The sequence below is a fragment of the Bubalus kerabau genome, chromosome 15 (assembly GCF_029407905.1).
Source record: "Bubalus kerabau isolate K-KA32 ecotype Philippines breed swamp buffalo chromosome 15, PCC_UOA_SB_1v2, whole genome shotgun sequence".
Taxonomy (NCBI): domain Eukaryota; kingdom Metazoa; phylum Chordata; class Mammalia; order Artiodactyla; family Bovidae; genus Bubalus; species Bubalus kerabau.
Genome location: NC_073638.1, coordinates 80,912,755 through 80,937,951, shown reverse-complemented (window position 1 = coordinate 80,937,951; position 25,197 = coordinate 80,912,755). Strand labels below are relative to the sequence as shown.

At 36.7% G+C, this 25,197-nt stretch overlaps 2 protein-coding genes across 2 annotated transcripts; one reads left to right on the top strand and one right to left on the bottom strand.

Annotated features, from left to right (window-relative positions):
• Positions 1-254: 254 nt before the first annotated feature.
• Positions 255-1,208, bottom strand: LOC129628512 (olfactory receptor 8J2-like). Its single transcript, XM_055547951.1, has one exon. It carries the CDS (start codon positions 1,206-1,208, stop codon positions 255-257), a length of 954 nt encoding a protein of 317 aa, XP_055403926.1.
• Positions 1,209-8,311: 7,103 nt separating this feature from the next.
• Positions 8,312-9,390, top strand: LOC129627928 (olfactory receptor 5T2-like). Its single transcript, XM_055547369.1, has one exon. It carries the CDS (start codon positions 8,428-8,430, stop codon positions 9,388-9,390), a length of 963 nt encoding a protein of 320 aa, XP_055403344.1. The 5' UTR covers positions 8,312-8,427.
• Positions 9,391-25,197: the final 15,807 nt, after the last annotated feature.

Here is a 25,197-nt window from a genome sequence, read left to right as displayed (position 1 = left end):
TTGTTTAAAACTTATAAAAATATTTTTCTAACATATATTTTATTTTAGATTATATTTATTTTCAATTTATTGTGTGTTACTTATATTAGTATGTTTTCTTTGAACAATTAATGGCTTTTAAAATAGGGAAAATTGGGTACTTGAAGTTGGAATGAAAAGGATTAAAATTTCTCTATTGATATTAATGGAATATTAAAAATTTACTACCTATTCACTCAGCAGGATTTAATTCTTAAATGAAGATAGCTGTAGTTTTAAATTTGCATTAATCTGAATGACTGACATGAGTTATCCAGGAATCTCTTCAATGCATCCTTCATGTCCTTGTTCCTCAGGCTGTAAATGAGGGGGTTCAGCATTGGGATCACCAGGGTATAGAAGACCGATGCCATCTTATCATTATCTAATGAGTGGTTGGTCCTTGGCTGCAAATACATGAAGAGAAGCGTCCCATAGAACACAGTGACAGCCATCATGTGAGAAGCACAGGTGGAAAACGCTTTTTGTCGCCCTTCTGAAGAACGTATCCTCAAAATGGCAAGGATGATGTTGAAGTATGATGTTAGAACAATAATCATAGAGAAAAACAAATTGGTCCCTGAAAAGGTAAACACTGCTGTTTCTGGAATGTAGGTATCAGAACAGGACAATGCTAACAAAGGGACATTATCACAGTAAAAATGGTTGATCACATTGGACGAACAGTATGACACGGAAAACACACAGGAAGAGACCGTCAGTGCTGTGGTCAGACTGTAGATGTAAATAAGGGCCGCCAGGAGAAGGCACATCCGTGGAGAAACCACCACCCGGTAGAGCAGGGGGCTGCAAATAGCCACATAGCGGTCATAGGCCATGGCAGCCAGCACGAAAATCTCAGCCACAACAAAAGCTATGAATCCACCTAGTTGTGCTGCACATGCATAGTAAGATATGGTTTTCTTTGTAACCAAGAAGTTAACCAACATTTTGGGGGCAATGACAGAAGAATTGCCCAAATTGATGATAGCCAAGTGCTTAAGGAAAAAGTACATAGGGGTTTGAAGCTGAGAGTCCACGCTAGTGAGGATGACGATTCCCAGGTTTGCTGTTATGACCTGTCCATAGATGACCAGGAACACACAGAAAAAAGGAATCTGGAGTTCTGCAATATCTGAGATTCCCATTAGAATGAATTCAGTCACTTGAGTGCGATTCCCTGGAGCCATATATTTTGCTGATTTCAGCTTAGTGGGGAAAATGGAAGTGATTAATAGACTGTAAAGTGGTCTCTATTTTTGTTACATGCCATATTGTTAAGTATTTCACCTAAAATCAGTTCACTTCTGTTGACAAACACTTAAAAGTTTCAGAACTTTCTTAATGGTCTTTTCTCTTCATCTTTTCATCAAATTCAGCAATACAAACTCTCCAGAGTTCCATTTCAGGATCTTAGAACTGTTTGACCAAGCAACTGATGTATTTATGTACTATAGAATATGGTGTTTATTGGATAAACATACATAAATTGCATGATGAGATGTATTTATATTTATATGCATATGTAAATTATATCAATGTCTCATGAAAATATGCTGCATGTATATGTATGTTGGAGAAGGAAATGGCACTCCAGTAACCTTGCCTGGAGACTCCGTGGACAGAGGAGCCTGGCAGTTTACAGTCCATAGTGTCACAAAGAGTTGGACATGACTGAAGTGACTTAGCACATGTAAAAATATACGGCATCTATATATGTGTAGGTGTTTATTTATACACACATACATGCCTCTCTATGTGCTTGTGTTTCTTGAGATAAAAGAGAGGTACGTATAATAAGTTGATGAGCTCGAGTGACATCTACTTATTTTTCTCTTTGCTGCTACAGGTCTTCTTGCCCTCTCGTACATTGTCATCATACTGGTTATTTTAGTATTTCTGAGGAAAACTTACTCATTAGCCTGTTTTTTTCCTTAACAATCATTACAATACTCCTCGGATTCAGCTGCCCACAGGCAAATTTACACTTTGCTACTGTTCATTCTTAGTATCATTCAGACATTCTGAATCTGCTTTTTGAAAATCACCTTTCCTTTCTTTTGTAAAATAAATTACTCTTATCTAATCTCTGTCTTTTAGCAGCTCAAACTTTTTATTTTTTTCTGGCAACCCTTTCTTTCTTTTCCTGTTTAAAGAAAAGCTGTATGTTTTTCCTTTAAATAACTTAAAGCCAATTTTAATTTTTTTAAATACATAATATATAGTTTTGATTTGTTAGAGGTTGATCGGTTTGTTTGCTTCTATACGGAAATCATAGAGTCTAACATTATTTAATAGTACTGTAGTCCACGCCCAGCACATACAGAGGCACTTTGAATAATGATTTCTTTGTTCTGCAGGAGTGTCCCAGAATGTGCATATAATTAATTATTTATATGTCTGATGAGATAATTTAGGCTCAGTGAGATTCAGTTACTCAAAGAGCTTCTTGTGTGTGTATGTGTGTGTGTGCGTGTGTGTTCAGTTGCTCAGACGTGTCCAGATCTTTGTGACTCTATGGACTGTAGCCCACTAGGCTTCTCTGTCAATGGGACTTCCCTGGTGTGAATACTGGAGTAGGTTGTCAATTCCTCCTCCAGGGGATCTTCCCAACCCAGGGAACAGAACCTGTATATCCTGAGTCTCCCGCACTGCAGGCAGACTCTTTACCAGTGAGCCACCAGGGAAGACCAAGAGCCTTTATAGGATATTTATCAGTACTATGTTTCTATGATGTTTTGGGTGTGCTTTTTTGTTTGTTTAGTTGGTGGTTAGTAGTTAGTACACTTACTAATGAAAAAGTAAAAGTCACTCAGTCATGACCAACTCTTTGAGACCCCATAGACTGTGTAGCCTTCCGGGATCATCTCTCCAAGTAATTCTCCAGGCATGAATACTGGATTGAGTAGCCTTTCCCTTCTCCACTGTGTTGGCAGGCAGATTCATTACCACTGTGCCACTTGGGAAGTGCCTAAGGATATCTATTCCATACATCAACCTGAACCCAGGTCTCCCGCATTGCAGGTGGATTCTTTACCATCTGAACTACCAGGGAAGCACTTTATTAATAGCTATATGATTTTCCCAAATATTTATAGTCTTGTGTAGTATGGATTAAATGAGATAGTGTACATATGTATGTTATTTAGCACAGAGCCTTGTGACAATGAAAGCAAAATAATTTGTACCAGAAGTTACTGATATTAACATGTTTTGAATGATTTTTTAAATGTGGTTTCTTATTTCAGTTCCAGTAACTCATTCTATCTTACTGAGAGTTTTCATATTTGAGATAGAAATAACAAGTGAATTATAATTTTGCATATACAAAACACTGGGACACATGGTATCTAACTATATATTTAGCAACAACAAAAAACCCAGTGTACTCTCCCTCAACCTGATTCTCTTTTAAATCTGTGGTGTTTTTATTGTTGTTGATTGTTTCTCTTATTCATATCTGTCCTGGATCTGCTGTGTTGGCAGGCAGATTCATTACCACTGCACCACTTGGGAAGTGCCTAAGGATATCTAGTCCATACATCAACTCTATGTTTGATGAGCTGATACAATAGCATTGCAACAACTGTCCTTATTTATTGCTTTCTAACACTGTATCTAAAACAGATGCATAAGTAAGCTCTTGATGGAAAACATAGTGGCAACCCTCACTCTAATTAAAGTATGGCAAAACCAATATAATATTGTAAAGTAATTAACCTCCAATTAAAATAAATAAATTTCTATTTTTTAAAAAAAGTATTTGTTTGCTACACATACAGCAACTCAGTGTATGTTTCACTCAGAGATAACATATATAACAAGTCTATTATTAATTTAACAAGAAAAAAAGCATTAACAACAATTATTGTCTACTCTGAATGTGTGTAATCAGCTTTTTAAAAGGAGAGCATTTTTATATAGGAGAGAACTGTATAAGGAGAGAATCTTATATTTCAAAGACACTTAAGTTTCTTATCTAGTAAGTGTCCTCTAAAATATCCACCAATTTCACCAGTTCCGTGGCAGAAAACATTCCCTTATAGTTCAAAATAAAATATACTTCAAGGACTATTCATTATTCTGTACAAATGCTCAGAGTTTAATATATCAATAAGAGTTAGTTGTTCAGTCATGTCCAACTCTCTGATCCCAGGGACTGTAGACTGCAAGGCTTCTCTGTCCATGTGGTTCTCCAGACAAGAATATTGGAGGAGGCTGCCATTTCCTTATCCATAATCTATCAATAGGGTTTTAAAAATCATTGTATTTGTATGTATCATCAGCACTTCTACTTAGCAATCAGTGGGCAGAGACATGAGTGACTTGGCAAGAGAATGGACCAGATATCATCAGTTCTGAGTTTAATTTGAACTGATGAAGTTTCCAGTATCCTTACTCTCCTCTTCTGAAATTTGAAATAAATAAGGTATTTGATTTTACTTACCTGAGCAGAGTGATCTGCCCAGACCTGCTCTGGAGGCCTTTGCATGAAGTGTGCTAACTGGTTTATACAAGTGCTTGAAATCTCTGAAGACCTTCACACTGAAATGTGTGTCATGGCCCTAGTCCCTAAACAGGAGAATCAAAATTCCCAGTACAGATCAGGTCCCCCAGGGAAGTAAAGAAAAACTGAATGTTTATTAGTCAAGCTTGTATGCAAAAATGTCACACAAGGTGCAAATCTGTAGATAGCTAGGGAGTATTCTTGAAAACCATTGATTAACTATTGCATCCATTGATTCCACCCTTTTTTGATTTGAATTTTACCCCTACATTGTTCGGAAGTGTTGCCTCAAGCTCTTGAATGGAGAAAAGCACAGGATTCTGGCTCCCATGTTGAATTTTAACGTATATATTGGAAATAGAACCAAATGTAAAGCTTCCATTCTTGTGTCAAGATAAACCCTGGTGTATTTACCACAAGAACCAGACGATGTACAACATAAAAGCAAAAATCTTGCTATGTGTGCTTACTTACTTCCATTTTTACAATTATGAATGTAAAAAGTCACTTCAAGCACCTCGTAGCAAAGCTAGTATGTAGTTGTATACTTTCCACAATAACATTTCAATATTGAAAGAGCTACATTTTTTCATATCTGTGGATTTTAAAATATGAAAACATGATAAAGAATGTAACAAAAAATAAACTGTAAAATAAACCACAATAACTTGTAATGTAATCCCATTTTAGGGAAAAATTTTTAGCTTACACTCTGTATTTAAGGAGGTAGCCCTATTAAAACGAAATCAGGTGGTCAAAGTATTGGAGCTTCAGCTTCAGAATCAGTCCTTCCAATGAATATTCAGGGCTGCTTTCCTTTAGGACTGACTGGTTTAAACGCCTTGCTGTCCAAGGGACTCTCAAGAGTCTTCTACAACTTACTTAGATGCATATAAACATTTAATTCTCACACAGTAAACTGCTAGGTTTCAGTGTCACAGCTCATGTTAATACCTTCCTTTTCACGTGACTCTTGTGCTTGGAGAAAAAGTGTTGATTTCAATAATAGGCCAATGCTTTAAAGCGTCCTAACATTTCAGAGATACTTATTGTGGGGTTTAATAGAAGAATTTTGTGATATTGTTTTGTCAAATTATCATCTATTTGTCTTTCACTGCTTTCTTTATTTTAACTTGTTTATTGCTGTTTCTAAGGTTTATTTCAGGAAATATTTTGGAGGATATTCTGGCTTATTAATGAGAATTTTCTTCTGCCTGATGTATAATTTCCATTCAATTTTTTAATTACTTTATAAACAGAAGTAATAAGTTCACAACAAAATTAAGAGGGAGGTACAGATATTTTACATGCATGCCCCTTTATTAATATTCTTCATCAAAGTGGTATTTTTTTTACATTTAATAAGCCCACATTGACACATCATAATCACTCAAAGTCCATTATTTACATTAGACTTCACTACTGGGGCTCTTTGTCCTATGAGTTTCAAAAATACATACAATGACATGAATCCATCATCATATTCTTATATAGAATTGTTTTCAATGCCTAAAAGTCCTCTGTACTCTGTCTCTTTATCCTCCTGCTCCCAAACCTCTGGCAACCACTGATCATTTTATTCCTTGTGTTCTCTGATTGTCATGTTTGTAGGTTTTTTCTTCTTCAATAATAACTTAACAGGTGTGAGGTGATATGCAATTGCACTTTTGATTTGCATTTGATAAAATTTCTGTAGTACCCAAGGCAATAAAAAATATAATGCAATGCTTATCAAATAACATTGTTTTTTTTAATAGGAAAACAATTCTAAATTTATTTGATGCCAAAGAAGATTTCAAATATCCAAAGATATCTTGTGCAAAAGTACAAAGCTGGTATCATCACACATCTTGGTTTCAAGAATGTATTACAAAGCTACAGTACTTGAACCATACAGTATTGGTATAAAAACAGACATATAGACCAATGGAGCAGAATAAAGAGCCCACAAATCAATTCACATATATAGTCAATTGATCTTCAACAAGGGTGTCGACAAAAGACAGTGGGAAAAGGATAATCACTTCAACAAGCTGTGTTGGCAAAACTGGATATCCACATGCAAAATAACAAAACTCAACCCTCCTCTTAAACCATGAACAAAAGTAAACTTAAAGACTTAAACATAATACATGACACTATAAAACTCTCAAAAGAAATATAAAGGAAAAGCCTCATGACATTAGATTAGTGATTTAATAGATAATACATCACAAGCACAGGCACAAAAGAAAAATTAGATAAGTGTGAATACATCACACTAAAAGTATATACAGCAAAGAACACAATCCACAGAGTAAGGAGGCCTCCTGCAGAGTGGGAGAAAACATTCAAACCACTTGAACAGAATCTTCTCCAAGGAAGACACAGAAATGGACAACAGGTTATTATGAAAAAGTACATAAAACCACTAGTTATTAGGGAAATACAAATATAAAGCATTATTATAAATCAGAGGCTGAATGACTTTATTTATTCAACAAATATTACTAGGTCTTGAATTAGTCCAAGACTACTTTTTTTTTTAATTGAGTGAATCATCATGTTGCTATTTTGAACCAGATCATAATTGGAGTGTATTCCCCTTGAGGACTCTCCCGTGGTTTGATCAGCAGTTGAGTAAGTAGATATAAGCAGTTTGAGTTAATTACATTCAGAGTATATCAAAACCTGCTTTTGCCAATCCACAGGTAAGAGAAAGTTTCAGGCATTTGCTGAGTACTTTAGGAGTTTGGACCTAACAATATCAAGAGATGTTGTGTAATCCTTTCATTAATAGCTGTTGTCTCTCATATAGATGAATAAATACATCAAAGAAAATAAAGTATTAAATTTGTGTTGGTTAATTACTGTTGTCACAGTTTAGTTACAATTTTTACAAGTGACTTTAACTGTGACTCAGCTTGTCTAGTTGATAGTTCACTAGATCCACAGTAAACAATATCTAAACAAGTATAATAATTTGGAAAAAATGTTTTGTTTTGTTTTTTCAACAAGATTCTTTACATTTTCACCACAGGTCTTGAGACAGTTGAAAAGCAAAGGATTTAGATATCCAAAAGCAATAAATGCGAGTGATTATTTAGTAAAAGAAAAAACACAATGTAATGTAAAATAATGGAGAAATACATTTGAATGAAATATCTTGTCATATAATAATTTAATCATGGCCCATAATCTTAAAAAAAATCTTCATTAATCTTTTGGATACACTTAAGAAGGGCTAAAATTGTTAGAAAGAATTTATGAGCTAGGGAATAGCTCATAAAATATTAGAGTCTGAGAGGCTGCTACTCTGTAGGTCCAGCCTAATTTAGCATTATCTATTTAACATCATTTTGAATATTCAGTTTTATTAGTGTATTTTATGTTACAATATTTGTAAATCAAGTTTGATTTACTCTACTTTGTTAAATCAATATTAATGATTTCATTCTATAGATAAACAAATTATAACAATTTTACACAGTTATTGAAAGTAATTAGAATGCTGATATCCTATTCCAGGTATCTGCACACTGATACACTAGGTCATGTATTTGTATGAGAGAAGGAAATTGATTTTAACCAATGATTTGGTGTTTTAAGCTAATTTAATATGGAAACAATTAATAGAAATCAGTGGTAAATTAACAGGTTTATCTAATGGATTCAGATGGCATGAATTCAGCCCTTGAGTGAATGAATACACATATTTTCCCATTTGAGTCCTCAGTGAGTGGCATGTATGCTTGACCCACTGTCTTGTCACCATGTTCTGAACAACTGGGAAATTATACTCTGGCAAAAAATAAATATGAGGACACAAATCACATTCCATTGAATCACAATGTTATTCATTCTTTTGGTAGGAAACGAGTTGCAATTTTTTGAAAATCTTCTTCAAGTTTGTTCCATGAGGTATGAAGATGAAGAATGTCACCGAAGTGACATCCTTTTTACTGAAAGGCTTCACAGACAATCTTGAACTGCAAATCATCTTATTCTTCTTGTTTCTAGCAGTTTACCTCTTCACACTGATTGGAAATTTAGGGCTGGTTGTGTTGGTCATTGGGGATTGCCAGCTCCACAGCCCCATGTACTATTTTCTGAGTGTGCTTTCATCTGTGGATGCCTGCTATTCCTCAGTAATTACTCCCAAAATGTTAGCAGATTTTATGTCAAAGAACAAAGCCATTTCCTTCCTTGAATGTGCAACACAGATGTTTCTTGCTGTTACTTTTGGGACCACAGAATGCTTTCTTCTGGCTGCAATGGCATATGATCGCTATGTGGCCATCTACAACCCCCTCCTGTATTCAGTCAGCATGGCACCCAGAGTCTACGTGCCACTCATCATTGCTTCCTATGTTGGTGGCATCTTGCATGCCTCTGTGCACACAGTGGCTACTTTCAGGTTATCCTTCTGTGGATCCAATGAAATCAAGCATGTCTTCTGTGACATCCCTCCCCTCCTCGCTATTTCTTCCTCTGACACTCACACAAACCAGCTTCTACTCTTCTACTTTGCAGGCTCTATTGAGATAGTCACTGTCTTGATTGTCCTCATCTCCTATGGTTTCATTCTGCTGACTGTTCTGAGGATGCCATCTGCTGTAGGGAGAAGGAAAGTGTTTTCTACATGCGGTTCTCACTTAACTGGAGTATCCTTTTGTCATGGTACTGTTCTCTTCATGTATGTGAGACCAAGTTCCAGCTATGCCACAGATCATGATATGATTGTGTCTATAATTTATAGCATTGTGATTCCCATGCTGAATCCCATCATCTATAGTTTAAGGAACAAAGATGTAAAAGAGGCATTGAAGAAAGTGTTTGCAAAAAAATGCTTTATCAATAAAGTCTATTATCACAGTAAAAATTAATCTAAAAACATCAAGAGTGATGTTATGTACCACAATACCAAGAAGATATGATGAAATTGTTTTATCTTATTAATATATTTCTCTTCTTCCTGGATATTTTAATATAAACATCATAGCTAACCTTCTATCTATGTTATTTTTATATGCAGAAAATTGTAACATCCATTTGTGCCTTAATATTATCCCATTGATAGAGGTGTCCATACACACACTCAAACACACATGCACACACACCTATACACGTTTGTATGTAAAAGCATGCTGATTGATATAACACAAACACACACAGACATATGTGTATGTAACTTTTCTTTAGCATATTATATATTCTTTTCTTCTTTCATCTTGATATAACTTGAAAGTATAGTCCCCAATATTCAAAACTGTAATTAACATTATATCTGACTAGCTTGATGAAATGCCAACTAATCAATAGCAAACCCACAGTTCATATGATCCCATACCATGGAGTCATTGGTATCTGAATTATTTCAAAGCATTCTGATCTATCCTTAGATTTATTCATTGGCAGCTATCTAATCCCAGTCTGTGGTTTGGGGACCACAGATAACGTGTTCAAATTCCTGGTGTTAACTACCATGCTGATTTGTAAAGATGTATTTCTTCCATTTTTGTTATTTCATTCAGAGCTTGAGTGCAAAACAAATCTTTAATTTCTCACAGAAAATAAAGTCCAGGCATTGACATCTATCAAGATCACACATGAAAAAAAGACAAACACAATTCAGAGAGTACTGTATAACTTGCCTGTGTATTCGGTTCTTTCCACAGCTGAGCCCCAATCCACCTTTATGGATTTGACTACAGGTCTGGTGCTGACTCAGATTTTAGCTCTCTTTTTCTTGGATCATTTCAACTCTGATATGCCCCTGCAGAAACCCCTACTCCTCATGTTCAGGCCCAAGAACCTCATTACAGAAGGGTCCCTCCTACATGCATGTTTAAGCCTTGTTTCCAATAGACCTCATTTTCATTGTGAGGACATGTGTCCTTCAGAGATAACTTTAAGATGTAGCGTTCTCCTTTCCTGCTTTCACTCATTTGTATTTATTAATTTTAATCATAATTTTGCAAAAACTCTTTCTCTTCTTAAAGGAGCATCCTTATTTTTAAATCCGAGACAATCTTCTGAGATTTAGAGTCCCACCTAATGATACTTTTCTGAATTGGGATTAAGTTTAAATTATAATTCAACAGTTCTTGTGCAGAATTCCCTTACCTATGTTACCTGTATTTGAAAGTGCTAGTAGCTCAGTCTTCTCCATCTCTGTGCGGCCCCATGGACTATAGCCTGCCAGACTCCTCTGTCCATGGAACTCTCTAGGCAAGAATACTGAAATGAGTTGCCATTTCCTACTTCAGGGGGTCTTCCTGACCCAGGAATTGAACCTGGGTCTCCTGCATTGCAGGCAGGTTCTTCTTCACTGCTTGAGCCATCAGAGAAGCTGTTATTGTATTTATTCCTATGCAATATATCTGCTCTTATTTCTCCTGTTTGGGATACTCTCCTCACTGCTATTCATACAGTTTCTTCTACTAAATATCAAAACTAAACCATGTTCACTGATATTAGTTATAGTTGCATATCCAAACTATGCAAACGTGTTGTTGAATACTGTGTGTGTATGCATGTGTATGTATCATTCGCATTGAAGAGATTCTTAAACATAATTCAATATCACAAAAATAAATTTTATGCTTTAAAATTTTAGTTTTAAAGAAAAATAAACACTAATATAGGAAAAAAACTAACCATAAACAGAGAAAATAGATACAGTTATGCATCTGTTAAATTTATAAATAATAGACTAGAAGTACATAGAATTATGGTTTCCCACATGGTGCTATGGTAAAGAATTAGCCTGCTAATGCAGGAGACACTAGAAATGTGGGTTCGATCCCTGGGTCAAGAAGATTCCCTAGAGAAGGCAATGGCAACCCACTCCAGTACTCTGGACTGGAAACTCCCATGAACGGAGGAGCCTGGTAGGCTGCAGTCCACGGGGTCGCAAAGAGTTGGACATGACTGAACAACTTCACTTTCCCTTTTCACTTTCATGCATCGGGGAAGGAAATGGCAACCCACTCCAGCATTCTTGCCTGGAGAATCCCAGTGACAGGGGAACCCGGTGGGCTGCCACCTATGGGGTGTCACAGAGTCGGACACAACTGAAGCGACTTAGCAGCAGCAGCAGCAACAAAGGGACATAATCACAATAAAAATGGCTGATCACATTGGATGAACAATATGACACGGTAAACACACAGGAAAAATCGTCAGTGCTGTGGTCAGACTGCAGACATGTATAAGGGCCACCAGGAGAAGGCAGATCCATGGAGAAACCACCACCTGGTAGAGCAGGGGGCTGCAAATAGCCACACAGTGGTCATAGGCCATGGCAGCCAGCACGAAAATCTCAGCCACAACAAAAGCTATGAATCCACTCAGCTGGGCTGCACATGCATAGTAAGATATGGTTTTATTTGTAACCAAGAAGTTAACCAACATTTGGTGGGGGGCAATGACAGAAGAATTGCCCAAATTGATGATAGCCAAGTGCTTGAGGAAAAAGTACACAGGAATTTGAAGCTGAAAGTCCAAGCTGGTGAGAATGATGATTCCCAGGTTCCCTGTCATGTTCATTCCATAGATGACCAGAAACACCCAGAATAGAGGAATCTGGAGGTCTGGATGGTCTGAGATCCTCATTAGAATGAATTTAATCACTTGAGTGCAGTTCCCTGGAGCTATCTATATTTCTGATTTCTTCTTAGTGAGGAAATAAAGCAAGAGAGCTCCAGAAAAAATATCTACTTCTGCTTTATTGAACATGCCAAAGTCTTCGACTGTGTGGATAACATCAAACTGTGGAAATTTTGTAATGAGATGGGAATACCAGACCACCTGACCTGCCTCCTGAGAAATCTGTATGCAGGTCATGAAGCAACAGTTAGAACTGGACGTGGAAAAACAAACTGGTTCCAAATCAAGAAAGGAGTACTCCAAGTCTGTATATTGTCACCCTGCTTATTTAACTTATACGCAGAGTACATCATGAGATATGCTGGACTGGATGAAGCACAAGCTGGAATCAAGATTGCTGGGAGAAATATCAATAATGTCAGATACACAGATGACACCCCCCTTATGGCAGGAAGTGAAGAAAAACTAAAAAGCCTCTTGATGAAAGTGAAAGAGGAGTGAAAAAGTTGGCTTAAAACTCAATATTCAGAAAACTAAGATCATGGCATCTGGTCCCATCACTTCATGGCAAATAGATGGGGAAACAGTGGAAACAGTGGCTGACTTATTTTTATGGGCTCCAAAATCACTGCAGATGGTGATTGCAGCCATGAAATTAAAAGACACTTACTCCTTGGAAGGAAAGTTATGACCAACATAGACAGTATATTAAAAAGAAGAGACATTACTTTGTCAACAAAGGTCCGTCTAGTCAAGGCTATGATTTTTCCAGTGGTCATGTATGGATGTGAGAGTTGGATTATAAAGAAAGCTCAGCGCCAAAGAATTGATGATTTTGAACTGTGGTGTTGAAGACTCTTGAGAGTCCCTTGGACTGCAAGGAGATCCAGCCAGTCCATTCTAAAGGAAGTCAGTCCAGAATATTCATTGGAAGGACTGATGCTGAAGTTGAAACTCCAATACTTTGGCCACCTGATGCTAAGAACTGACTCATTTGAAAAGACCCTGATGCTGGGAAAGATTGAAGGTGGAGGAGAAGGGGTCAACAGAGGACGAGATGGTTGGATGGCATCACTGACTCAGTGGATGTGAGTTTGTGTAAACTCCCAGAGTTCATGATGGACAGGGAGGCCTAGCGTTCTGCAGTTCATGGTGTCACAGAGTTAGACATGACTGAGCCACTGAACTGATGGGACCAGATGCCATCAACTTAGTTTTATGAATGTTGCATTTTAAGCCTGATTTTTTACTCTCTTCTTTCAACTCTTAGTTCCTGCTGGTTTGTTTCATCAGAATGGTATAATCTGCATATCTGAGGTTGTTGATATTACTCCCTGCATCTTGACTCCAGCTTGTGAATTATCCAGCCCTGTATTTAGCATGATGTACTCTACATATAAGTTAAATATGCAGGGTGACAATATACAACCTTAATACTCCTTTCTCATATTTGAACCAGTCCAGTGTTCCATGTCCATTTCTAAACATTTCTTGGCTGCATACAGATTTCTCATGCGGCAGGTAAGACAGTATGGTATTCCCATCTCTTTAAGACGTTTCCTGATGGCTCAGAGGGTAAAGAGTCTGCTTGCAGTGTAGGAGACCTGGGTTTGATCCCTTGGTCAGGAAGATCCCTTGGAGAAGGAAATAGCAACCCTTTCCAGTATTCTGACCTAGAAAATTCCATGGACAGAGGAGTCTTTCAGGGTACAGTCCATAGGGTACAAAGAGTCAGACACAACTGAGCAACTTCACTTTTTTTAAGAACTTTCCACAGTTTGTTGCAATCCAAACAGTCAAAGACTTAAGCAAAGTCAATGAAGCAGAAGTAAATTTTTTTTAATCTCTTCTTTTTCTATAATCCAACAGATGTTTGATAAGTTGACCTCTGGTTCCTCTGCCTTTTCTATATCCAGCTTGTACATCTGGAAGTTTTCAGTTCATGAACTGCTGAAGCCTAACTTGAAGGACTTTGAGCATTACCTTAGCAGCATGTGAAATGAAAGCAATTGTTTGGTAGCTTGAACATTTTTGGCATTGCCTTTCTTTGGTATTGGAATGAAAACTGACTTTTTCTGGCCCTGTGGCCACTGCCAAGTTTTCCAAATTTGCAGGCATATTGACTGCAGCACTTTAACAGCATCAGTTTTTAGGGTTTAAATTAGCTCAACTGGAATTCCATCACCTCCACTAGCTTTGTTTGTAATAATGCTACCTAAGCCCCACTTGACCTCATCCTCCAGGATGTCTAGCTCTAGGTGAATGAGCACACTGTTGTGGTTATCTGGCTCATTAAGAACTTTTTTGTATAATGTTCTGTGTGTTCTTGCCACCTCTTCTTGATCTCTTCTACTGCTGTTAGGTCCTTGACGTTTCCGTTGTTTGCTGAGTCCATCTTTGCATGAAATATTCCATTAGTATCTCCAATTTTCTTGAAAATATCTGAAGTCTTTCCCATTCTATTATTTTCCTCTATTTCTTTATATTGCTCTCTTAAGAAGGCTTTCTTACCTCGTTATTCTCTGGAAATCTGCATTCATTTGGGTATATTTTTCCCTTCATCCTTTGCCCTTCTCCTTTTGCAAGTTCCTGGTCTATAAGTATTGTGGGATATAGAGTATGTCTAAATAAATTGCCTTTGCATTAATAGCTTCTAAAATAAGCCCCAAATCTACTTTTGAACAGTGGATGTTCAAAAGTTACTTGCTAACTGACTGTCTGAAAGAGACGAATGGTGAATAAGTGAAGGAATGAATGTATACAATATCAATCCTGAAATTCTGAAATAAAGTATGAGATTTTTGTTCCAAGGCCCATAGTTTTATGGTAATATGATTATTAAAATCATTTTGACTTTGATAAAGAAACAGAGACAACCTACATATCATTTTCTAGAATACTCACTACTTTAGTGCAGGGCACAGCTGTTCTTTCTTCATCGACTTAGTCCTAAAATTAATAAAGTTATGGTATATTCTTGTCTCTAAAATTAACAAAATAACAGATAAATTGTGGACCATAGAAAGGAAGTTCCAAAGATTTTTTACCATGAAGTCACTTTTTACAATGATATAAATTCTTGAATGTTGCACTGTTGCTTCCTCTGGTGTCCTTTGTATCTTGTCTGTCATGTAACCAGTGACACTGTCTGCACCATGCAGAGTTAACAAGACCTTCGTCTGTTCATAGCTCTGCCAACCTCTCCACTGATTCAGTATTCCTATAACAATGTTGGGCTTTCAGGTGGTTCAGTGGTAAAGAATATGTCTGCCAGTGCAGGAGATACAGGAAATGTGGGTCTCATCCCTGGATCTGGAAGAAGCCCAAGAGTAGGAAATGGCAATCCACTCCAGAATTCTTGCTGGGAAATCCCATGGACAGAGGAGCCTGATTGGCTAGAGTCCTTGCTGTCACACAGAGTCAGAAACAACTGACCACACACACACATAACATTGTTAAGATTCTTTTATTCACAATTTCCATTCTTATTGTTGTGTTATTTTGCAACTTGATCTCTCATTTGAAGCTTATTATTTATTGTACAAAAGGTTTTTTTTTTTAATTTCCTAAATCTTCTGTATGTTATATAATAAACATATCTTGGTTAGACAAAACTGTAAGACAGTGCCATCACTGGATCACAAAATCTCACCTTTCAAAAATATTTGTAAGAAACAGGCCCACAGATACAAATATACAGAAAAATGGCATGGAAGACTCTACATTTCCATTATCCATGTTAAACAGTGGATTTATCTTCTCAGTTCAGTTCAGTCACTCAGTCATGTCCGACTCTTTGTGACCCCATGAATCGTAGCACGCCAGGCCTCCCTGTCCATCACCAACTCCCGGAGTTCACCCAGACTCACATCCATCGAGTCAGTGATGCCATCCAGCCCTTCTCCTCCTGCCCCCAATCCCTCCCAGCATCAGAGTCTTTTCCAAGGAGTCAACTCTTTGCATGAGGTGGCCAAAGTACTGGAGTTTCAGCTTTAGCATCAATCCTTCCAAAGAAATCCCAGGGCTGATCTCCTTCAGAATGGACTGGTTGGATCTCCTTGCAGTCCAAGGGACTCTGAAAAGTCTTCTCCAACACCACAGTTCAAAAGAATCAATTCTTTGGTGCTCAGCCTTCTTCACAGTCCAACTCTCACATCCATACATGGAAAAAGCAAGAGAGTTGCAGAAAAACATATATTTCTGCTTTATTGACTATGCCAAAGCCTTTGAGTGTGTGGATCACAATAAACTGTAGACAGGAAATTGACATATTCTCTCATATTTATTTTGGGGGATGTTTCATTTCCAAGTTGTTGATCAGGAGACATGACAAAGCAGTGAGTAAAGTGTCTGTGCTGCTCACTGGAGAATCAAATACCAATATTTGTGTGTTCACTTACTTCTTGAATCCATGTAATTTATAAAACCATCAGGTTAACTGGTTAATGTGTCAATGCATTCTATTATCTGTCCTCATACTAAATCACATTAAAATGCACCAAATGACTGAATAAAATATAATTTCCCTCTGATATCCAAACACATAAGATAGTGTATCAGTGTACAGATCCCTAGAACAGAATAGCAGCATTCCACAACTTTCAGTTATTGTGTAAAATGGCTTACAATTACTATCTAGTCAACTGTAGAATCAGAACATTAGTATTTCTGATACTATTAGAATGATTATTTTTAAATGGGAGCTTGACACAAGATGATTAGCCCCATTATGATTCTTAACATCATTTCAATGATATAGTTCATTCAAGACAAATAACACAGGATTAAGAAACTGAAAATATTTGTTCACAGGCCAGGCTCATGATTAAGAGCCATGGGCAATGTTAATATTGTTCTCCAAAGTTTTCCTTCTTCAAAGTACTAAGACATGTACATGCTGAAGCAGATAAAATAATACACAGCCACACAGGCTAATTAAATATGCAAAGCAAAAAATATAAATATGTAAAACAATTTCCTTTAAATATGTCTTGTTTGGTTATACATTTGGGATGACCATATAATTGAACTTTGATCACCAAATGTATATATTTTTAAAACATTAGCAAATGCTGGATTACAAAATTAATACTATAACTAATAATTTTACAATATATGTGATCAGATCCTTGATCCAGATATTTTGTCCCTTATCTACTTGTCATGTATTTGTTTCGTGATTTTTAATACATGCCAAAACAATATTCTGCTAGGAAGAAATACAATGCATCATAATTTGATTTTGATTCCCCTGTTCACTCTTCATGCCTCTGGTATCTTCTTTAGAGAGTAAGGAAGCTTTGTAAATTTTGTATTCTGGTAATACCAAAACATGTACATGTTACTTTATTTCCCCTTTATAGAAGCTCTCATAACTGTCAGAGCCAAGATCCAATCCCAGGTATCCCCCACGATGCATCCGCTTTTCATCATTTTTCACCACCTCCTGTAATACCATGGCTTCTTTCTGAAACTGACCTGCTACTTGCTCCTCTCAGTGAAATAAAACTTTCCATTTCTGAGAATTTTATTTATTTTATTATTTAACTTTTTATTTTTTATAAGTTTATAGCCGATTAACGTTGCTGTGATAGTTCCAGGTGGACAGCAAAGGGACTCAGCCATATGCATACATGTATCTGTTCTCCTACAAACTCCCCTCCCATCCAGGCAGCCACATAACATTGAGCTGAATTCCATGTGCTCCACAGGAGGTCCTTTTTGGTTATCCGTTTTAAATATTGGTGTGTATACATGTCCATTCTAAACTCCCTATCTGTCCTTTCCCCTCATTCTTCACCTTTACAGCAAATGAAACATGCTTTTTGATGTGCATTTTTCAAAAAATGAAGTTGCTCAGTCGTGTCCGACTTTTTGTGACCCCATGGACTGTAGCCTACAATGCTCCTCTGTCCATGGGATTTTCCAGGCAAGAGTACTGGAGTGGGTTGACATTTCCTTCTCCAGAGGGTCTTCCCAACCCAGGAATCGAACCTGTGTCTCCCACATTTTAGGCAGATGCTTTACCATCTGAGCCACCAGGGAAGTTCATTTTTCAAATATTTTTCTAAATATTAAATCTAGAGAAACATTCTGAAGCAGTAGTAACCTGATGTAGCTTGTACATCACAAAGGCAAAAATAAAAGGATAATTGTTTTCCTCATTATAGCAAAAGATAATCCCTCAGATAGTTTGATAGGACAAATTCTTTTTGAATAAGACATTTTCATGGTTGTTTCTGGCTTAAACCTATCGTCATCTGTCAAGTAAATAAAAGAATACACTCAGGTGGTGCAGCAGTAAAAAACCCGACTGCCGGTGCAGGAGTTGCCAGAGGTGCATGTTTGATCCCTCGTTGGGAAGATCCCTTGGAGGAGGAAATGGCAACCCACTCCAGTACTCTTGCCTAGGAAATTCCGTGGACAGAGGAGCCTGGTGGATTACAGTCCATGGGGTTGCAAAGAGTTGGACACAACTGAGCACAAATACACACATCCTCATTTGACTAAAACCATATAATGTCTTCTATCTTCTCTGTTGTATTTATTCACCTATGGGATAGGCAACAACTAACAGGATTGCATGTCATATCTGATACTATGTCTTATTATTATTCTGCAAATATTAAGTTATTCTGCAATAACCTGAAGTTTCCTCTTACCTATGGATCAGCAAAGGCAGGTTTAGGTACAGTGTGAATAAAAGTAGCTCAAAATGCTTATATCCACCTACTCAACTATTGATGAAACCACAGGAGATTCTCCAAGGGGAATATGTCCTAATTACCTTCTGGATCAAAATAGCAACATGACAATTTACTCAATAAAAAAGAAAACAGTCCTGAAATGATTGAATGCATGCTAATATTTGTTGAATAAATAGAGTCCTTTGGTCCCTGATTTATAACAAAATTTTAGATTTACATTTCCATGATAATTATTGATATTAATTATGTTTTCCATACTAACCTGCTGTCTGTGTATATACTTTGAAGAAAACATGTGTTCAAGGGGCTTGCAAGTATTTTCTCCGATTCTGAAAGTTGCCTTCTTACTCTGTTTGACTCTTTCCTTTGCTGTATATATTTTTAGTTTGATGTATTCTCAATTATCTAATTTTGTTTTTGTTGCCTGTGCTTATCGTGTCATATCCATGAAATCATTAATAAGTACAGTGTCATGAAGTTTTACCCTTATATATTCTGCTAGTTTTTTAAGTTCAGGTCTTAGGTTTAAGTCTTTTGATTTTCATTCATGGTGAAAGCTGAGGGTTGACCTTCATTCTTTTCCATGTGAATACCCAGCTTTCCCAACACAATTTGCTAAAGGGACTATTCTTTTCCCTTGGTGTATTATTGGCACTCTTGTCAAATATCAATTGACTGCTGCTGCTGCTGCTAAGTCGCTTCAGTCATGTCCAACTCTGTGCGACCCAATAGACAGCAACCCACCAGGCTCCCCCATCCCTGGGATTCTCCAGGCAAGAACATTGGAGTGGGTTGCCATTTCCTTCTCCAATGCATGAAAGTGAAAAGTGAAAGTGAAGTCGCTCAGTCGTGTCCAACTCTTAGCGACCCCATGGACTACAGCTTCCCAGGCTCCTCCATCCATGGGATTTTCCAGGCAAGAGTACTGGAGTGGGGTGCCATTGCCTTCTCCGATCAATTGACTAAATATATGTAAATTAATATGCAAGCTTTTTATTCTGTTCTGTTGGTCTATGTGTCTGTCTTTATACCAATACTATATTGTTCAAATAATGTAGCTTTGTAACATATTTTGAAACCAGGATACATGATGACTCCAATGTTATTTTGATAAGCACTGCATTGAATCTTTCATTGACCTGGGTAGTATGGATATTTTATCAAATTCAAATCAACAGTACAATTGCATATAACCTTAGAGCTGTTAGGATAGCTATTATTGAAGAATTAAAAATCAGCAAGTGTTGGCAAAGATATGGAGAAAGAACCCCTTGGGCATTGATGATATAAAGGAAACTGGTACAGCCACTGTGGAAAACGTTATAGAGGTTTGTCAAAAAATTAAATATACTATGTCATTTGCCAGTCATTTCTGGATATTTACACAAAAAAATTGAAATTAGAATCTTGGAGAGATACTGCATTCCCATGTTCACTGCAATATTATTCACAATAACTAAGATATAAAAACCACTTAAATGTCTATGGAAATATGGATTAAAAACTGACATATACAAACACTGAAACATTACTCAAGTTTAATAAAGGAGGAAATCCTGACATTGCAATAATATAGAAGGATTTGGAGGCCATTTTTTTAAGTGAAATAATTCAGACCCAGAAAGGTAAATACTGGATGATCTTACTTATATGAGTTATCTGTAACAGTCAAACTCATGGAAGCAAAGAGAGAAGAATGGTGGTTTCTAGGGACTGGGGAAGGGAGAAATGGAAAAGTGATCATCAGAACATACAAAGTTTCAGTTATTCAAGTTAAATTAAGTTCAGGAGATCTTCTATACAGTGTAGTCCCTATAGTTAATAATTCTGTTTTGTATACTCAAAGCTGCTAATAAGGTAGATGTTATGTTAAATGTTTTTATTATAAAATTATAATAAAAATAAAAGAGGCAGAGGAAACTTTGAGAAATAAGGATATTTTTATGGCCTTGATAGTGGTCATGCTTTCATGGATGTACTCTTCCCCCAAATCTTCAAGAGGAGTGCATTAAATATGCATGTAAGTTTACATATGTTATACCTCAATGGTAGGCTTCCCTGGTGGCTCAGTGGTAATGAATCTGCCTGCAATGTAGAATATGCAGGTTAGTATCCTTGGGTCAGGAAGATCCCCTGGAGAAGGGAATGGTTACTCACTCTGGTATTTTTGCCTGGAGAATTCCATGGACAGAGAAGCCTTGTTGGCTACAGTCAATGGAGTTGTACAGTAGCTAAACCTCATACTTTTCTCTATCATGAACCCAGTGCCCTATAGTGAAATAGATACATTTTCTAATGGGACATAAATTGGAATAAAACACACTTTCATTCATGAACTCTTCTTGCTCTACGGGCAAGAACAGAGACATAAAAGTTTACTAGAAATTTATACCTACCAGGTATAAATTTATACCTATCAGGAGAACTTAAATAAATATACTAGTATTTTATTTTATTGATGTGTCCACAAATTTTTATTTACCATTCTATATTTTTATTTAAGAAATTGGTGCTAATTCTTTAAATTTTCCTTTGTTAAGCTTAAAAAGTTCACCAGTCAAAATTGTCTGGTTTTGGTGTACTGAATCACAGAATACAGCTTATAAATTCTAATTTTAAAGACACTTTTAATTTTGATTTTTTTTTTTGAAAGGATGTTCATGATTGGGCTAATTTTCAAAAAAGATGATTTACCATTCTAATTTGGGGAAAGGCATAATGCAGGGACAGAAAGGCTTTTTAAAGTTTCTTATAGCATAGAATATTGGGACTGACCCAGTTTAATATCAATAAAATAGAGTTTATTATATATTTTATCTCATGCAAATGTATGCATAGCTTAAAAAATAAATTCCTTGTTTCTTTTTGGGACCCATTAATTGCCCAGTGCTTTTATTTTTACACTTTGATTTTAAATTCTCTATTAATTTCATTGATTTAAGTAAAATTTATAAGTTATAGTTCATATATAGGCAACCTTCACAGATGCTTAATATTTTAACTTATGAAACATATTTTAATCAGCTGCTAAAAATGCTTTGAAATTACACCATATCCATGTAGTTGAACAAAATATACCTGAAAATTTTGGTCAATTAGTTTTTTTCTGTGTGTGTGTGGTTCAGAAATAACTTTTCTGAGTTAATGCTGTCACTAAGTGCTAAATCTGAGATTTCAATACATTTTTTTTTAACTCCAAATAAAGTTCTTAATTTACCACAGTTATTTTATTTCAAGCACATTAGTTAAGGAAAGGTTAGAATTGTAATGTCACTGAAATGTCTCCTGTATCTATCAGTTAATTTATATTTTGTGATGGATTCCTTGCTAGACTACCTACTGGTCCATTTTTCAAAATTCATTTGCATATTTGTATTTATTTTCTGTACCTAATTCTTGTTTTTCATCTTACTCTCTATAGTAAACATCTTTGTATATATTCCATGGATTTGAGAGAGAAAGAGAAAGCAACAGGAAGAGAAGGAAAGTAGGAGAGAGGTTTGGAGAGAAAAAGAAAATAGAATTTTTAAAGATTAAGGTAATTTTTATGATATTCCAAATTTATTAATATATATTTGTACCATTAATTGATGCTTTATAGATTATTTTATTAATATAACAATTCAAACCTAATGATACCTTGTTATTTTTGCCTCTGTGTGTTCTCATGATTATTATGTAAGTTGTATGAATTTATACAGAAATAAAATTTAATTGTATTTTTTTTTTACACTAGACTTTTGTGAGAATTAAATGAACATATTTTGGTGTGGTAAACTCATGCCTGTATTGTTGTTTTTTAATCCCTAAGCCGTATCTGACTCTCTGTGACTCCATGGACTGTAGCCTGCCAGGCTTCTCTGTCCTTGGGATTTCCCAGGCAAGATTACTGGAGTGAATTGCCATTTCTTTCTCCAGAGGATCTTCTCAAGCCAGGAATTCAACCCAGGTCTCCTGCATTGGCAGGCAGATTCTTTACCACTGACCAACGAGGGAAGCCCTTAAACTCATACTTATCAATTTATTTTGTGTGTTAGAAATGTCTTCTACATGGATTTATGGAAACATTTCTGGGAAAATAAAGATGTGACTTACTTTCTTCTAACAGCAAGCTGAAGCTTTATTCTTCCTGAGATATGGACAATTAAATTCAATAAAAATGTAGCATGTTTAACATCATAAACTATTAAATTCAGCCTGACCCTGTATATGGCAGATTTCTCACTACTTAAATACTTTTTTAATTATGGCAAGCTGAAGGAAAAACAAAAGTTAACATGCCAAAAGTCTGCCCCTTAATGTGATGAATCCAGTAATTAATTTTGTTTCAATAACTAAGATTTCAGTTCAGATACAAAAATGTCTTTAACTTAAAAAAAAAGTCATATACTTCCCTTTGTTCCTATACCACCAATTAAGAAATAGTGTAATGGGAGGAGCTAAGATGGCAGAGGAATAGGACTGGGAGAACACTTTCTCCCCCACAAATTCATCAAAAGAACATTTAAACACTGAGTAAATTCCACAAAACAACTTCTGAATGCCGGCAGAGGACATCAGGCACCCAGAAAAGCAACCCATTGTCTTCAAAAGGAGGTAGGAAAAAATATAAAAGACAAAAAAAGAGACAAAAGAGGGAGGGACGGAGCTCTGTCCTAGGAAAGGAGTCTTAAAAAGACAGAAGTTTCCAAACACCAGGAAACATTCTCACTGCTGAGTCTGTGCCGAGCCTTGAAAGCACAGAGGGCAACATAACAGGGAGGAAAAATAAATAAACAATTAAAAGCCACAGATTACGAGCCCTACGGTAACTCCCCCAGTGGAGAAGCAGCACAGATGCCTGCATCCGCCATTAGCAAGGGGGGGCTGGGCAGGGAGGTGCAGCGTGGGCTGCATTGCTTAGAGTAAGGATCTGGCCTGAATACCCCAAGTGCTACCTGAGTGAAATAATTTGGGCTAGCAAACCAGACTGTGGGATATCTACCACTCAGAAAGCCAGCCCTAACCTAAGACACCGCCAAGCCCGTGCACGGAACAAAGGACTATACAGAGATAGCCAGCTGCAGACCATCCCCCTTTGGTGACAGGCAGCTAGAGCCAGAAGGGGGCAATTGCAGCCCCAGAGAGACATTATCTACAAAACTGTAAGCAGGCTTCTTTGCTAACTAAAACTTCTTGGGGTTCTGGACAGTCAACATCCACCTGAGAAGGTGCGCTGGTTGTACACCCAGATAACCGAGCAGCGGGGAGGCGATAAGTTGCAGCAACCATGCTCGCCAAACACCTCATCACCTGAGCTGCTCGGATCTGGGAAGGGCACAAAACGCAGGCCCAAATGAGTCTGTGCCTCTGAGGACTACCCAAGTGCCTGAACCTGAGCGGCTTAGACCTGGAAGGTGCAAGCAGCCCAGGGCCAGCTGCAGATGGTTCCCGGCAGAGCAACCTAGAGCCTGAGCAGTGTGGGCAGGGAAGCTACATGTGCCGTGAGCAGGGGCAAGGCCCAGTGTGGCTGAGGCACTGCGAGCACATGCCAGAGTTATTTGTTTGCAGCATCCCTCCCTCTCCACAGCATGACTGAACAAGTGAGCCTTAAAAACAAACAAACAAACAAAAAAAGGGTCCACCACAGCTCCTTTTGTATCAGGGTGGAAATCAGACACTGAAGAGACCAGCAAACAGAAGAAGCTATAACAGAGGGAACCGCCTTGGAAGCGACAGGCAATAGATTAAAACCCCGTGGTTAGTACTGACTACATAGGAAGGGGCCTATAGATCTTGAGAAATATAAGCCGGAACAAGGAACTAGCAGAAAGTGAACTGACCCTACAATACCCACAACAACATCAGAGAAAAGTCCTCTCTCTCTATATATATATATATTTACTATTTTTACGATCATTGTTTCTTTCTTTTTTTTTTTAATTTTTAAGTCCTCTATTACTCCTTTAATTTTTCTTTTTATAACCTACTATTACTTTGCAAAAAAAAAAAAAAAAAAAAAGAGAGAGAGAGAGAGACCCTTTTAAAAAAAAAAAAGTAAACTTCATATATATACTTTTATAACTTTTGTGACCTTGGTTTTTTTCTCTTTTTCTCTTTCTTTCTTTTTTTTTTTGGTTCTTCTTTTCTTTAACATTGTATTTTTGAAATTCCAAACTCTAATCTAGATTTTTAATTTTAGCTTTTTGGGATTTGTTATCAATTTTGTACTTTTTTTTTTTTATAACTTTTTTGACTTTTTTTTCTCTCTTTCTTTCTCTTCATCTTTTCTATAACATTGTATTCCTGAAATTCCAAACTCTACTCTACATTTTTAATTTGTACTTTTTGGTATTTGTTATCAACTTTGTACCTATATCTTCTTTATAATTTTTG